This window comes from Notamacropus eugenii, chromosome 6, assembly GCF_028372415.1.
Source record: "Notamacropus eugenii isolate mMacEug1 chromosome 6, mMacEug1.pri_v2, whole genome shotgun sequence".
Classification (NCBI taxonomy): domain Eukaryota; kingdom Metazoa; phylum Chordata; class Mammalia; order Diprotodontia; family Macropodidae; genus Notamacropus; species Notamacropus eugenii.
In genome coordinates, this window is record NC_092877.1 from 36,822,216 (window position 1) to 36,836,350 (window position 14,135).

General features: G+C 42.7%; 1 protein-coding gene across 4 annotated transcripts in view; it reads left to right on the forward strand.

Annotated features, from left to right (window-relative positions):
• The window catches only part of TRIM66 (tripartite motif containing 66), a 103,934-nt gene that overhangs the window by 41,242 nt on the left and 48,557 nt on the right, over positions 1 to 14,135 (forward strand). For 3 of the 4 annotated variants that reach the window (XM_072619495.1, XM_072619494.1, XM_072619496.1), the window contains 3 exons: positions 39 to 185; positions 3,668 to 3,785; positions 8,821 to 9,755. In XM_072619495.1, coding sequence (XP_072475596.1) covers positions 39 to 185; positions 3,668 to 3,785; positions 8,821 to 9,755 — 1,200 coding nt within the window. The remainder of the gene's footprint in view (positions 1 to 38; positions 186 to 3,667; positions 3,786 to 8,820; positions 9,756 to 14,135) is intronic. The other variant, XM_072619497.1, reaches the window with a different exon arrangement.

Genomic DNA, 14,135 nt, shown 5'->3' on the forward strand with positions numbered 1-14,135 from the left:
CCCAATTATGTGCTTTCTGCTTTCTCTTTTAATGCCAGGGACTTACCAATGAAAGGAAGCAGAAACTGGAGCAGCAGTTACAGAGCATCATGGTCTTAAACCGCCAGTTTGAGCATGTGCAGAACTTTATCAACTGGGCAGTCTGCAGTAAGAACAGCATCCCCTTTCTCTTCAGCAAAGAACTGGTAAGGGAGCTCCCAGCCCCTGCCCCTGACCATGCCCCAGCCTCTGCCCCTGCCCTTGCCCCAGCCCCTGCTCTCTGCTCCTGCCCCAGCCTCTGCCCCAGCCCTTGCCCCAGCCCCTGCCCCTGACCATGCCCCAGTCTCTGCCCTAGCCCTTGCCCCAGCCCCTGCCCCCTCACCATGCCCTAACCTCTGCCCCTTCCCTTGCCCCAGCCTCTGCCCCAGGACCTACATACCCCAATCCTCCCATTCATTTTAATTCTACCTTCTGGGTTCAAACAAAGCAAGTGTAGTTCTTTTTACCTTTATAGCCCTTCAGCTGTCTGAAGGCACTGATGCTCTTCTGTTTCTCTTCAGCCTTCAGAACATTTTTTCTTTCATCCAAGAGCCTTCTAATGCCTACTCCTTCCTGCTACACCACTTCTGCTAGAGGAATGGTTTCCTGGAAACTTTGGGACTAGAGAGCCATTCCAAACTTAAGGAGTTTGGAGGATATAGCAAAAACAGATTTCTATGGGCAGAGTGTGGGCACACCCCCTCCAAGAAATCCTTCAAGTTTTTTCACCACTACTTAGCTAACTTTCTTCTGCCTACCCCTTGGAGGAAACAGCTTCTCTTCAAAGGATATCCCACTGCCCTGCTGTGTTCTTCTCGGCGTCCTAGTTGCAATGCTTGACTGCCCTTTGGAAATCTCAGAATGAAGACAACTTCCAGGATAATTTATTATCAGGACAGTCTCACTGCTCTCTTTAGCTAGCCCAGGTCACACACACAGACTGGGCTTTCACCTCCTAACTTCCTCTTATCACCAGTACCACCAGCCCCAGTCCACTGAGCTGGTCAGTTCTCTATTGGAACCCTCAGTTCCTGATGGAAACTGCTTTTAACATAGCCACATGAACCCTAGCCCCAGTGTTTCTCTGGGATTCTGGCCACAGCATTTCCTGTAACTAGACTTGGTGGCAGGATAGCTCAGGACAAGGTCCAAGAGAGGCTTTTATTCTCCCTCTTCACTCAGACGTTCTTCATGTTTTATGAGAACAGCTTTCTTCAACCCTACTTTACTGCCTCTGCTTTTGTCTTGTCACTAAGTTACCTAGGCTGTACAGTAGTCATCATCCATATTTCCAGGTCTCATTGTCTTCTCAGTACAACATTATAACAAACAGTATTATATTTAAAAACTAATTACATTGTGATGATTCTGATCCAGGAAATCCCTATATTTCTTGTGGGGATTGTTTGTTTTGGGGTTTTATTTTTTTTGTTGTTGCAACAGAGCAAAAATGGGAGGTTTCTGGTACATAGCAATAGGGAGCTAGAGGAGCCTTTTGAAAAAAAGGAGAAAAAAAGAGAAATGGGACAGAAATCCATAATCCCTGAGTCTCTGCATCTCATCTAGTCTTCATATCAGAAGTGACAGACTTCTTCAAACATTCCTACAAAGGCAGAAATCCTTTATTCTGAGCAAGGATTCTAGAGTCATAGAAATTAACACTGAAAAGGACCTTAGAGGTCATCTAGCCTAGCTTCTTTACAAGAATGAGGCTGTGGCCTAGAGATGGGAAGGGGCTTGCCCAAGGTCACACAGATAGTGTGTGTTCATCCTTCGTTGCTGAAGAAGACCATGTCATCAGAGAAATGATGCCATGACTCGCACTTGACTTTGTTTTGAGGGAGGGAGGGCTGTGCAGGTCACCAGCCTCACTTCTCCTCCAGAGCCATCTGAATCCAGTGACCAGATATTCATCAGAATGACTGGAGGTGACTCAGGATGAGGCAGTTGGGGTTAAGTGATTTGCCCAAGGTCACACAGCTAGTGAGTGTCAAGTGTCTGAGGTGAGATTTGAACTCAGGTCCTCCTGATTCCTGCACTGGTGCTCTATCCACTGCACCACCTAGCTGCCCACACAGATAGTAAAGGGCAGAGCTGAAATTTGGAATCAGGCCGAAGAATCACAGACTTTCCAATTTGGAGGGGATCGTTTATCCCGAGCCTTAAAGAATCTCCCTATTTCACAAGTGGTCATTCAACATCTGTTTGAAGACCTCCAGTGAAGGGAAACTTGGAATCTCCTGAGTTAGCCCATGCCACTTTGGGAAAGTCATAGGTGCTAGAACAATTTTCCTTCTATCACACCTACAATTTCCTCTGTTTATTAGCATTCCTTTAACAATATGTTCCATTTTGCCCCCCAGGAGTTGAAGTAAAGCTTATTACCTTATAGTTTACATAATTTATTATCTTCTTTTTTTGAAAATTGAAACAATATTTGCCCTCTTTCAAGTTCTTTGGGGTCAGAGATGGCATGATGTAGTGGATGGAGAGCTGGCCTTGGAGAAAAAAAGGCCTGGGTTCAAGTCCTGCCTCTGGCACATATTGACTCTAAGCTATAGATAAGTCACTCAGCTTTTCACTGTTCTAGGCAACTTTCTAAGACTGTAAGTTGAAGAGAAGGTAGAAAAAACCCTCACCTGGAGTTCCTCACCCTGATGACATCACAGGTCCAGTTCTGTTCCTCATCCTCCAACCCTGTGATGCCTCTCTTATTCTCCACACTCTTGCAAAAATCTCTGTTAGTGGCTCAACCATCACATTTGCAAGTTCTTTCAGAGCCCCAGGAAAACTCACTAAGGGAGGTGCCATCTCACTATCTCCTCGATTATCTTGGTATCACCTTCTTATTAGTTATTTTTGTTGTGTCTCTTCCAATTCATTTTCATTGGCACAGAATACAGAAACAGAATTGAGTAGCTGCTTTTTTTTTCCACTTTGCTCTCTGTTATTGACCCATCCATCTTCCTCTTTTCCAAACATAGCCAAAAATAAAAACCTTATTTCCTTAGCTTTCCACACCAAGCTCAGTACAGCTTTAGCATTCTTGACACTCCTAAGAAAGGTGCTATATTTTTATATTTATCTTCCAGTAGTACCTCCTCTTGTTTCTGTCTTCTGTACATGCCTTTAACAAAATCTGAATTGGATGATGCAGATGCATATGGACTCTTTAGACAGCTGTCACCTTTCCCTTTTCATTGGTATTGGTTTTTCACACTTTGTTTCTTTAGAATTTGATTCCTGAAAACTTTCTATCCAACTTAATGTGTATATCATACTTAATTTGTCTTTTTTTTATTGATTCTTTTTACATTGCTGTCATTGCCTAATCCCTTTGCTCTCTCCCCAACTCCCAGAGAATGCTTGCTTGTAACAAAGAGGTACAGCAAATCCCCCTCAAACCCCAGAACAATATACGGATCATGTTGGACAGTTCTCTGTATGTGCTTTTCTCTAAGTAGGTTCACATCATTTGCTGGCTACCTTTCTTCCAGAAGGCTCTTCTGAGTTCAGTATTTTTGCTTTGCTCTTGCATTTAGGAGTCACAGTTAGTGAGCTTCCTGTGGTGGCCCTGGGCTCTCATGGAAGTTAAGGATCTTCATTTGCGTCTGATGCCCATGAAAATGACCCTCTGGTTTCTTGTCAGATTGTGTTTCAGATGCAGCGCTTGCTGGAGACGAGTTGTAACACAGATGCTGGTCCTCCCTGGAAGATCAGGTTTACATGGGAGCCTTCCTTCTGGACAAAGCAGCTGGCAACCTTAGGTCAGTCAGAAGGAGACCAGTCTTGTTGTTAAGAATGTCTTTGTGGCCCATTACAGAACTTTTTCCTCTCATTGTCCTCTGATAATTGATCAAATCACTGGCGAGTCATTGCTTATCAGGAAAAAAAGGGAAAAAAAAGGATCCTTGTTTTGGCCTATGGGTTGAGTGACTTTTGTAATTAATAACAACTAAGAAGTCCTCTTTTTGAGCTGATGGATTTATTATTCAAAACACCCTTTGAAGCCTAAATATTCTCTTGGCATCCTGGACCATTTTGGTTTTAAAATCTCCATAGAGACCAGAAAGTCACTTGGTTCTCTCCATGAATGGCATACCTCTCTGTACATATATATATATATATATATATATATATATATACATATATATATATATATATATATGTATGTATATATATATGTATATATATATGTATGTATATATATATACACATACATACATACATACACACACACACACTCACACACTAATACAGCCTGTTTGCAAAGAGGCACAAGGGTCTCTCCAGGATTTAAAGTTCTTCCATCATCTCTCTATGAGCAATTTTAAAATCAAGTCATAGCTTTGTGTTTATTAAATTTGGAGAGGTTTTCAAACTTTTATTAAAACTTTGGTGTTTTTCTTTATTAAGGAATCAATGGGAGATATTTAAGGTTTAGGTTGTTATTATTATTTTTTTAAAGAACTTGATCTTGAATGTTATTGTCTTAGATGCCTGGGTACACTTGGGGCGGTGGATTGTTTAGGTACCCTGTGGGGTATGGTTATGATTTTGGAAAACCTATTCTGATTTTTTCCCCTTTGGGTGTGTGGGCACATTCATGGAAAGAGGGAGAACATGGGTGGCACAAATTAGGAAGATTTACCTGACATTTGACTGGCTCGAGATGTAGCCCTGCTGTTTTGAAAGCCTCTGCTTGGAACAGGTTATTTGTTTTACAGATTGTTCATGTCAAAGAAAAATTAAAATTGTAAGAGTTTTAAGAAGTCAGCTTGGTACAGTGGAGGGAATGCTGGATTTGGGGTTGAGTACATGTGTTTCAGTAACCACTCTACCATTTTGTTCTTGTGCCATCTTGGGCAAATTACTTACTCTTCAGATTCTAATTTTCACATCTACAAAATGAAGGAGTTGAACAAAATGATCTGGGGCACCTTTAACTCTAAATCTATGATACAGTGACAGCCTAAAAATTCATAAGTTTAAGAACATATTTGTGTGGGTGTGTGCCTGTGTGAACACATGTATAGGTGCACATGTATGTTTATGTATGTGCCCATCGCACATACATGCAGGTATAAAGGGGTCTATGAACATGTGCACACATGTGATACACACGTGCATGTGCACATGTGTATCCATGGGTGTGCCTGTTCTATGTACATATGTGTGCAAACATGTGTCCATGTGTATGAAAGTGTGTGCCTCTGTACACAGATATGCATGTGTGCATGTGTGATTGTTCTTGTGCATTTGTAACATAAAAAGAGCTGCCATGAACCTCAGAGGGCATGAGCAAAAATCCCGAGCAAGAATCCCTTTTCCCATAGCTTTTGTAAGGAGCCATCTGGCCTTTGCCTGAGAGGGAACTCATTGTCTTCTGTCTTCTGTCTTCTATCTTCTAACTTATTCCTCTTCTGGATAGCATCAGTTATTGGACAATTGTGGTTTTTGATGATGTCTGTTCAATTAAAGGACAAGGGAAGACTTATGGAGGTCATCAGCACTGCCCACATAACTTGAAGGACTCTCGTAAAGAAGAGTTAGAGTTCCTCTGAGTAATTCGTCTTGATGGAGGAATTCAGAACAATAAGTGGGACTTGCAGGGGGCATGTTTCTACTCCATGGAGAAAGCTTCCTGACCAGTGAAAGTAGAAAGCATCCTTTGTCTGGAGGCATTTAAGCAGAGGCTGAAAGACTTATCTGTTAAGAGTGTTGTAGAGGGTCTTCCTATGTGGTAGAGCAAGTCAGACTAGGTGACCTCTAAGGCTCTGTCAAGATCTCAGATGGTTTATGATTATGGGATTACGGATTTATTTCTCATGTGCTCTCAAGACCAGTGTACAGACTGAACCTAAAGCTTAGGTTAACAAAAAACTTTTTCTGAACTTGTCTCATCCCATATGCACAAATTCAAATGACTTGTTTTATTCTTGAGAATCTGATACTGAGCTGGCTGTAAAATGTGTTAATCTATACAGTTCTAATTTTATCCATCTTTATCATCTTATAAAGCAAGCAAACAAACCCCATACTTTCCTAAAGGAGATTTCAAATTGGCAACTGTGGGCCTTTCAAGCAGCACTTTGAGGGTTGAGCTACTTCACAAGCAGCTGTCAGATAAGTTTTCCTTGCTTGTACCTTACCAGTTTTCCTTGTGATAGTCTTTGATCTTTGTCTTTCCAGTCACCTCAAAGAGAAAAAAAATAAAGACAAAGTTGCCAAAACAATCCCCTTACCAATAGTTTTAATGTAGATTACATTGATCTAGCTAGCACCTGAAGTGTACCTTTCTTTGGGCTACTCTCTTTGAGTACATCCCTTGAGCGTGTATGCTAGCCCCAAGTTCTAGGGTTTTACCCTGTGGGTGCTGGTCACATGAGTACATATCAGTGTGTTTCCCATTGACAATCATCTGTCGAACAAAGTAGGCTTGTAGAAAACCTACTGACTGTGATGACATGGAGTGACAATAGAAGGGATAAACCTTACCCTCTTAAGCCAGGTCACATTCTCCCACAAACACATAATGTTCATGGGAAGAGGAGGATCAAACTTTACAGGGGCAAGTACGAGGCACTTGCATAGGATGCAGGTGTGGCAGAAGAGACTCACAAGTCCTGGAACTTGGAATTTCTTTGTCTTTTCCGATGGTCTTTCTTTACACAGCCTTCTTGGCTATGGTGTCTCTATTGGGCACATTGCTCTGCCGAATTCCCTGGGTTGACTCTTCTCTCTCGTTGGCTGTCTTTGCTGCCAGGGAACCCATTCCTTGATGCTACTGCCAAGGTGGGCCTGCAGTGTGTGTCTGGGCTCTGGAGTCCCTTGCTGGTTGGATAGCTCCCTTCAAAGTCACATGCCCACAGGGCTGGGGAGGAGAGACGGATTCCCTCATTCTCTGCTTTACGGGTTTCCTTCACAGGGAACTTCAGGTTTTCAATCTCTCCTACATTTCAGCTGTTGAGATTTGCCAAGGGCTTGACTCTAAAACCCCCAGGGGCTTGGCTCCTTCATTTTCTTGGCCAATGTTGTTCTCTCCTTGACTCAATCAGAGAGGTGCCCAAACCTCATCAAAGTATTACTGGATGTGGCTGAATGTTTATACTTAGTTAATATGTTCTGGTTACATCAAGGCCATCTGGGGTAGGCGTAGGCAAAGATCAACACCTCTATATGAGATTTACAAAACTTCGAACAAACATTACTTGGTTTTGGTGGGCAACCAACAGTCCAACAAGGTAGCTAGTGTAAGTTGTAGTATTTCCATTTTCTGGAAAAGGAATCTGAAGTTCAGAGAGGTTTCTAGGCCCTACTAGACCAGAGCCATACAGCTGGAAGAGCTAGTATGTAAGTCCAGGTCTCTTGAATACCAGATCTAAAGCTTCTTACACTGAAAAGCAAAATACCAAACTTGTATTAAAGTTTGAAAAATTTTCTTAAAAATTACAAAAACAAACCAAAGTTCCACTTTATTCTGACTCAGTAACACATTGACTAGGGAATTCCTGTCAAACGGATCACAACTAGGGAAGGCTTTTCTGCCTATTTGCAAATCGATGCTTATCTATTTATACACATTTAACACATGTAAGTAATATACATCTCTATGTCTGTAACATATGGAACTACATAATCATGTGTATGTTCAAATATATACATCTTGGTCTGAAGATCAGTGCCATGGGAAGAATAATGGTGGGTTGTACTTCCAATGTTAGACCTCTTCAGTGGAGTACTGGACTTGGAATCAGGAGTCAGGAAGGCCAGGGCTCACATTCTGCCTCTGCTGCATTTTAGCTGCTTGACTGTGGGCACATCAACTAACTTTTCCGAGCCTTAGTCTCCTCATCTGTAAAGTTACCTATATGGAACTCATGAGAATCTGCATGGCAGTATGGATGATGAACCACCTTCAGAGTCAGAGACCTGAACTCAGAGCCTGCTCATGCTGCATCCTGTGTGGTCCTGAAAGTTATTGATGAGTCGTCAACCTCTCTTTGTTTTGGTTTTGGGGTTGTTTTTCTAGCCCTAACCTGCTTTTCTTCTACTCAGGGTATTGATCCAAATGTTATCAGGATAGACTGCTTTTCACTTTAAGCACAGGGCTGCCCTCACTAGAGAAAGAGTGGAAGGGCTTAGGAGGAAGGGAAGGGACTCAGTGTAAAGGGAGATTGATGAGGGTGATCTGAGTTGACACTTTACAAAACTTGTAAGAATATTTCTCTATATGTCTTATTCTTAATCATTCATTTCAGCAAATGCTGAAGTATCTGTTGGGTACAGAACACCCTACTAGGTACCAGGGGAGGTACAAAGACAAAAAATAAACAGGAATTATTTAGTTTTGATATAATAAAACATAATTGAACATTGTTCAACTTACTATGACTTGGACAAATTTGATCCCATATCTGGGTTTCTATTTTTCCGTATTTAAAATAGAAAAATTTTAAATGGAAAAATCCTACTACTATCTAAGGACCCTTCTAGGTTTAACATACTCAACTCTCCCAGCCTGAGCATTCTAAGTTCTAATATCTCTTCCCGCTTTGATGTTCTGTCCCAAGTTCCCCTCCAGCTCTGGCATGCTGTGATTCTATGAGAGGGGCATGAGAGGTACAAAATTCTATGTGAACTTGGATGAGGGAAAGATCTCTTCTGATTGGGGTCATCTAAAAAGGAACGGTTCACACATTTGGTGCAACCACAGTTTTCATGTTTAGAGGAACATGTAGGAAGGGGTCAAGAAAATAACTTTAATGAACCTTCAAAAAGCTAATCACTCTGACTTTACAGGCTGTATAACAACAGAAAGTGGACCACTGCCCCGTCCAGAAGCCCTCAGCTATGGAAATATGCAAGGGTCATCTTTTTATCATGGTCACCTCTCCCCAGTTGCCCAGCAGGATCCTCTTAGCAGCCAGCCACATAAGTTCCAAGCTTCAAGCTCATGTTCCACACCAGTTTGCTGTTCTCATTGCCCACCTGCCCTCCATGTGCACAAAAGCCAGGCTCTGCACCCTAGCATACACCATCCCCAGAGCTTCAGACAGCCTCCTGAGATGCAGCCCCCACCACACGTGTCTGCCCAGTACACAGCTACAGCACTGGCCAGTGAGAAAGATCAGGCCTGTAGCCCCACTCCTGTGAAGCTAATGCAGCCCTGGCTGGATCCCCAGATGCACACTGAGCCAGAGAGTACCCCCCAGGGACTGGGCAAGCTCTCCCATGCACAGTCCTTGCAGCAGGGCCCACACCCCGCCTGTGCTGGGGCACCACCAGCACATGCCCAGCACGCTCAACGTTCCCTGCAGGCCCCTTCTGTCCAAGTCCAGTTTGGTCACCACCAGAAGGTAAAGTTTAGTCATTTCCAGCAACACCAGCAGTTGCCCCCCCCTCAGCCACCACAACCACTGCCCCCACAAGCCCAGCAGCAGCAGCAGCAGCAGCAGCAGCAACAGCCACCACTGCCACCCCCTCCACTGACTGCAGGTCAGCATGAGAGTGGCCATGAGCCTGTCCTGCCTCCTAGCCTGGACATCATGCACCATAAATTTGAGCTGGAGGAAATGCAGAAGGATCTGGAGCTGCTTCTTCAAGCTCAGCAACCCAGTTTACAGCTCAACCAGACCAAGTCACCTCAACACGTGCAGCAAACCATTGTGGGTCAGATAAACTACATAGTGAGGCAGCCGGCCCCGCTGCAGCCGGTTCAAGAAGAAGTCTCCCAGGTGAGTCCTCAGGCTGTCCTGGGCAGTCTGGCCAGTGCCAGGTCTCCCAATAGCTTACTGCATGGCTAGGAGCGGATAGCTTGGTCCTTCCGTGAGCCTCAGTTTCCTCCTCTGTAACATGAGGATAAACCCTGCTGTACTTCCTTCTGGAGAATGTTGTGAGGATCAAGGGAGATGAGGGGTGAGAAGATACTTGGTAAACTATAAAGCTAGAACTATGTGGAGCTCTTCTAGTCATCCTAGACTACTCACTTGGAGAAGTGAGGAGATCTTGACTCTAGAGCTAGAAAGGATCTTCTCTGAAGGTTAAGAGCTTTTTGATTAGGAAAGGCATCAACCCTTGGTGACAGAGCCACTTTAGAGTCAGAAAACTCTGTGATAAGAATTTTAAGCAAGGAATTTATGACAGCAAGGACACATTTCTCAGACCTCTCCCCTCCTCTCCACTCACCTGCAATGCCAATTTTATGGTTCTTTGGTTCTGTGATCCTTATGCTAAGTAATATGGAGTTATGAGTGACATACATTTTTTTCTTAACCTGTCATTTATCTATTAAATCTTTGAAGTTTCTTTAGGACTCCCTGAAAAAAAGCATAACTGGTTACTTTGGAATGGGAATCATTATTTTAGGCCTTATCAGATAAAGTTCCTTGAAAGAGGATGTCTTGTATGGAAATTTGAATAAAAGGAAAAACTAGATTTGGGGAATTGGAGCCAATTTCAGAAAAGAGGAAGTAGAGGACATGTGGTGGCAGTTTTCTCATCTGGGAAATGAGACACTTCATCTCTAAAATCCCTTCTTGCTCTGAATCTGTGGTCCTCATAGTTCAGGACCCAGCTTTCTCTCTTTTAGGGATAATTTCTTTCCAGGGCTCCTGTTCCTGAGCACTATTGCTAAAGGTTGCCTGAGTCTTCAGCTGCCAGGGTTAGTTTCTCTCAGTCATGGGTAGATTTCAGAGCCTGGCCAGCCTTCATGCTAGCACTTCTCTGTGGGTGGTGAGGCAGCTATTAGGAATTTGACTTTTTCCTTGTCTGCAGTACTTGGGAAAATTGACATTCCAGATAATGTTTATCAGGAGCCTAGTGGGTTGTGTATGTTGTGCAAGCCCTTCCCAGGGAGCAAACAACTCAGGATTTCAGAGAATTAACATGTACCCTATTGAATGGACAGGGCTGGCCTGGTGAAAAACTGTGAAACCGACTAAGCTGTGAGAGGCAGACAGATGGTAGAGTGGAAAAAGAGGAGTTGATTTTCAGAGTGTGACTATTTACTACTAATGAGGCCTTAGCCATGTCACTTTTACCCTGTGGGCTTTAGTTTTGTTATGTATAGAATGAGAAACTAGATGAACTCTCAAGTCCCATAGTCCTGTGATCCTAGCTGTGAGTGGGTATGGTGGAATGGAAACTGGGCTGGTGGTCCCAAGCCCTTGTCCTAGGGTTGGTTGTACTACTAACTCATTGTGTGGAGGAGGCTTCAGCTTCATTATCTATGAAATAAGAGGGTTGGATTGTAGGAACTCTAAAGTCCTTTCCTATTATGTACTTGTATGTGTCTTTAAGATTTCTCTTTCTAGGTTCATATCCCAAATGGCTTATCCTATCTAGTTTGCTTTCTAGGCTCGTGTTTACCATTTTTCTTTCTCTTGTTCATATGAAAATATGCCTCTCATGTTTGAGCCTCTCAGGGTCAAAGTTGTCCACTAAGCTGCCCAAATAGATTATTCTAGGCATTAGAGGACAATAATTCCCAAAAAGCTTATAAGACCCTTTATTTCAGTTTAATAAATATCTATTAAACAGCCACTACTTACAAAGATCTAAGTTCAGTGTTCAGATTAAAGTTCCAGCTCTGTTTCATACTAGCTGAATGACCTTCGGCAGTCATTCAGCTATGTTGAAACTCAGTTTCCTGGCTTTAGTCTGAGGAAAATGCCCAGATCTTATAGGTTCACCTGAGTGTCTTTTGACAAGGGTTTTGGTATAGCCTCAACTGACAAAGTGAATTTCTTCAGTAAAAACAACTTTGCTCCAGTTTTCAGTTCTACGGTCTTCATATTTTTTATTTGTGGCAAGCATTTTTGCTTCATAGCAATGGTAGCAGCTGTTTTTCTCCTGGTTTTCTTGCTGTTCTTCCAACTTGAGAAAGCCCGTGCCACACTGTAGAGAAATTAGTAACAATCCCTTTAGCTGCCAGATTTCTCTGAAGGGCTTTGCTTATTTTCTTAGAATTATAATATTAGGCTCTTTTGGAGCAATAGTTTCTGTTCTTAGTGTTATTTTTCATTTTTGTAGCAAGAATGCTCTGCCTCATCTTTTGGAGTCTGGTAGGCTACACCTTCCCCTAAGGGAAGTAGGCTACTGTGAGGAATTTGTGGGTGACATCCTGTCTTATGTTTGAGCCATCAGCTATTCTCCCTTTTTGTTAGGGGCAAGCAATTAGGACCCCTGTTCCACTTAACCATGTAACATCAATTAGCTTTTACAAAGGAATGTTTGCTTCGAAGTTATAGCAGGAACAGAAATGTAAACATTTCCCCTACCAACACCTTGAGAGAAGTCATACTCTCTTCCTGTACAACCTCAGGGTCTGGGGGGGGAGTAGATTCAAAGTTTAGCTCAATTCCTCCATGGCACTGGTCCCACCAATTTCAACTTGAGATGTGGCACAACTGCCAGATCAGATCTTGTGCTGTCTTTGGTGGGTCCAAAAGGTTACTCTCAAAAGTTACTCCTTGCTCCACAGAGCATCAGTGCTGCTCTGACTCCAAAACTTAGTTTCCCATTCCAATTCCCATGATTCTTGTGATTTATTTTTCAACTTTTTGAAACTCCCAGGGTTGGAGATGAGACTCCTTTCACCTGCAATCAAAAAGGATAAAGGAAAGACTGAGGCATGTTTCTTAAGGTCAGGTAGGCTGAGAGAAAGTCCTAAGCCCTTTCCCCTTATAGCTCAGTCTCCCCATGGACACTGTGAGTAAAAGTGTTATCAGATGAGACCAAAGGAGAAAACCAAAGCTGACTCTGACCTTTTTGAAGATGTTGCCAATTCTGGCTGTGCAGCCAGTTGAAAAAAGTTCCATCCAAATATGTTGTTAGCTAATCAGAGCCAGTTGCAGAATGTCTATGTATTGTCCAATCTCTCCACCTCATTAATCTTTTCTTGGAAGCATTCTCTCTATTCTTTCCACGCAGAGAAACATTTCAGGCATGCCTTGTAAGTGTCCCTCCTCAACTGTATTTTCAACTACACCATTCTTCCATGTGAATGATTTTTTTGTGGACTTGAAAAATTCTTAAAACACTTGACTTCCTCATGCTAGTAGCCTCTGAAATATAGCTAATAGTCATTGAAGTGTGTTCTTGAAGCACTACAACTTTTGCATATTTCCTTGGAATAATATCCATTCTTAAAAGCCACAGAATGGAAAAGCACAAAAGAAAGCAATGAAACAGTGTGTGTGGCGCAGAGTACTAACCAAAGGCAGAGAAACCAGATCAAACTGGTCCAAGTCAGTCTAGGATTAGTAGAAGCAAATGCAAATTAGTGGCAGCTATTTACTGTCCCTAAATTAAACCACACCAAAATTACTTCTTTTCTCACGTAATTTGTACAACACTGTCACCCAAACCAAGTCATTTCTTACCTCTTCTACAACATCTTCAATAAATGGTCATACACCTCTTCCCTTGGAGGCAGCCCTTTCTACTTGGAGACTGCACCTTTTAAGATAAAGGTGAGGAATGAGATCACTTGCTCTCATTTTGTTAGGCAAGAACAAATATGCCACCCCTAATTCCAAAGATTTATTGATAACTTCTTGACTAGTTATGAATTTTGTCCGCAAATCTAAGTCTAGCTTTCATTCTTAACTCTCTTGAGACAGTCTTAAAACTCTAACTCATATTCTAGAGCTCATCATCATGGAGAATGCTTCAGCTCCTATCCTTAGCACTTCCTCAGGACTTTCATTTGCCTCTCCTACCTGTTTGGAGAGCTGGAGGGCAAAGCAAAAAACTCTTCCCCAAACTTTCCTTTATAGAGGTCTAGGAATTTTCCAGGCAACTCTTCATTTTCCACCAGCTACTCTGCTTGATTTCAACTCCATAAAAAAGCTAGTCTCCTCTGGCAGCCCTTCCTGCCTTTCTCGACTTCCCTTTGTGCATTATCTTCTTCAGTTACATTGTAAGCACCTAGAGGGCAGGTACTGCCTTCTTATTTATAGCCTGAGTGCTTAGCACCAGACCTGGCACTAGTAGGTGCTTTTAAAATGTTAGTTGATTGGACTCTACAGATCCCTGCAGCCCTACCCCATCACACCAGACCTGCCATCTTGAACTCTCCATACTGTTCTCAGTCTGTTCTACTGCGTTTTGCT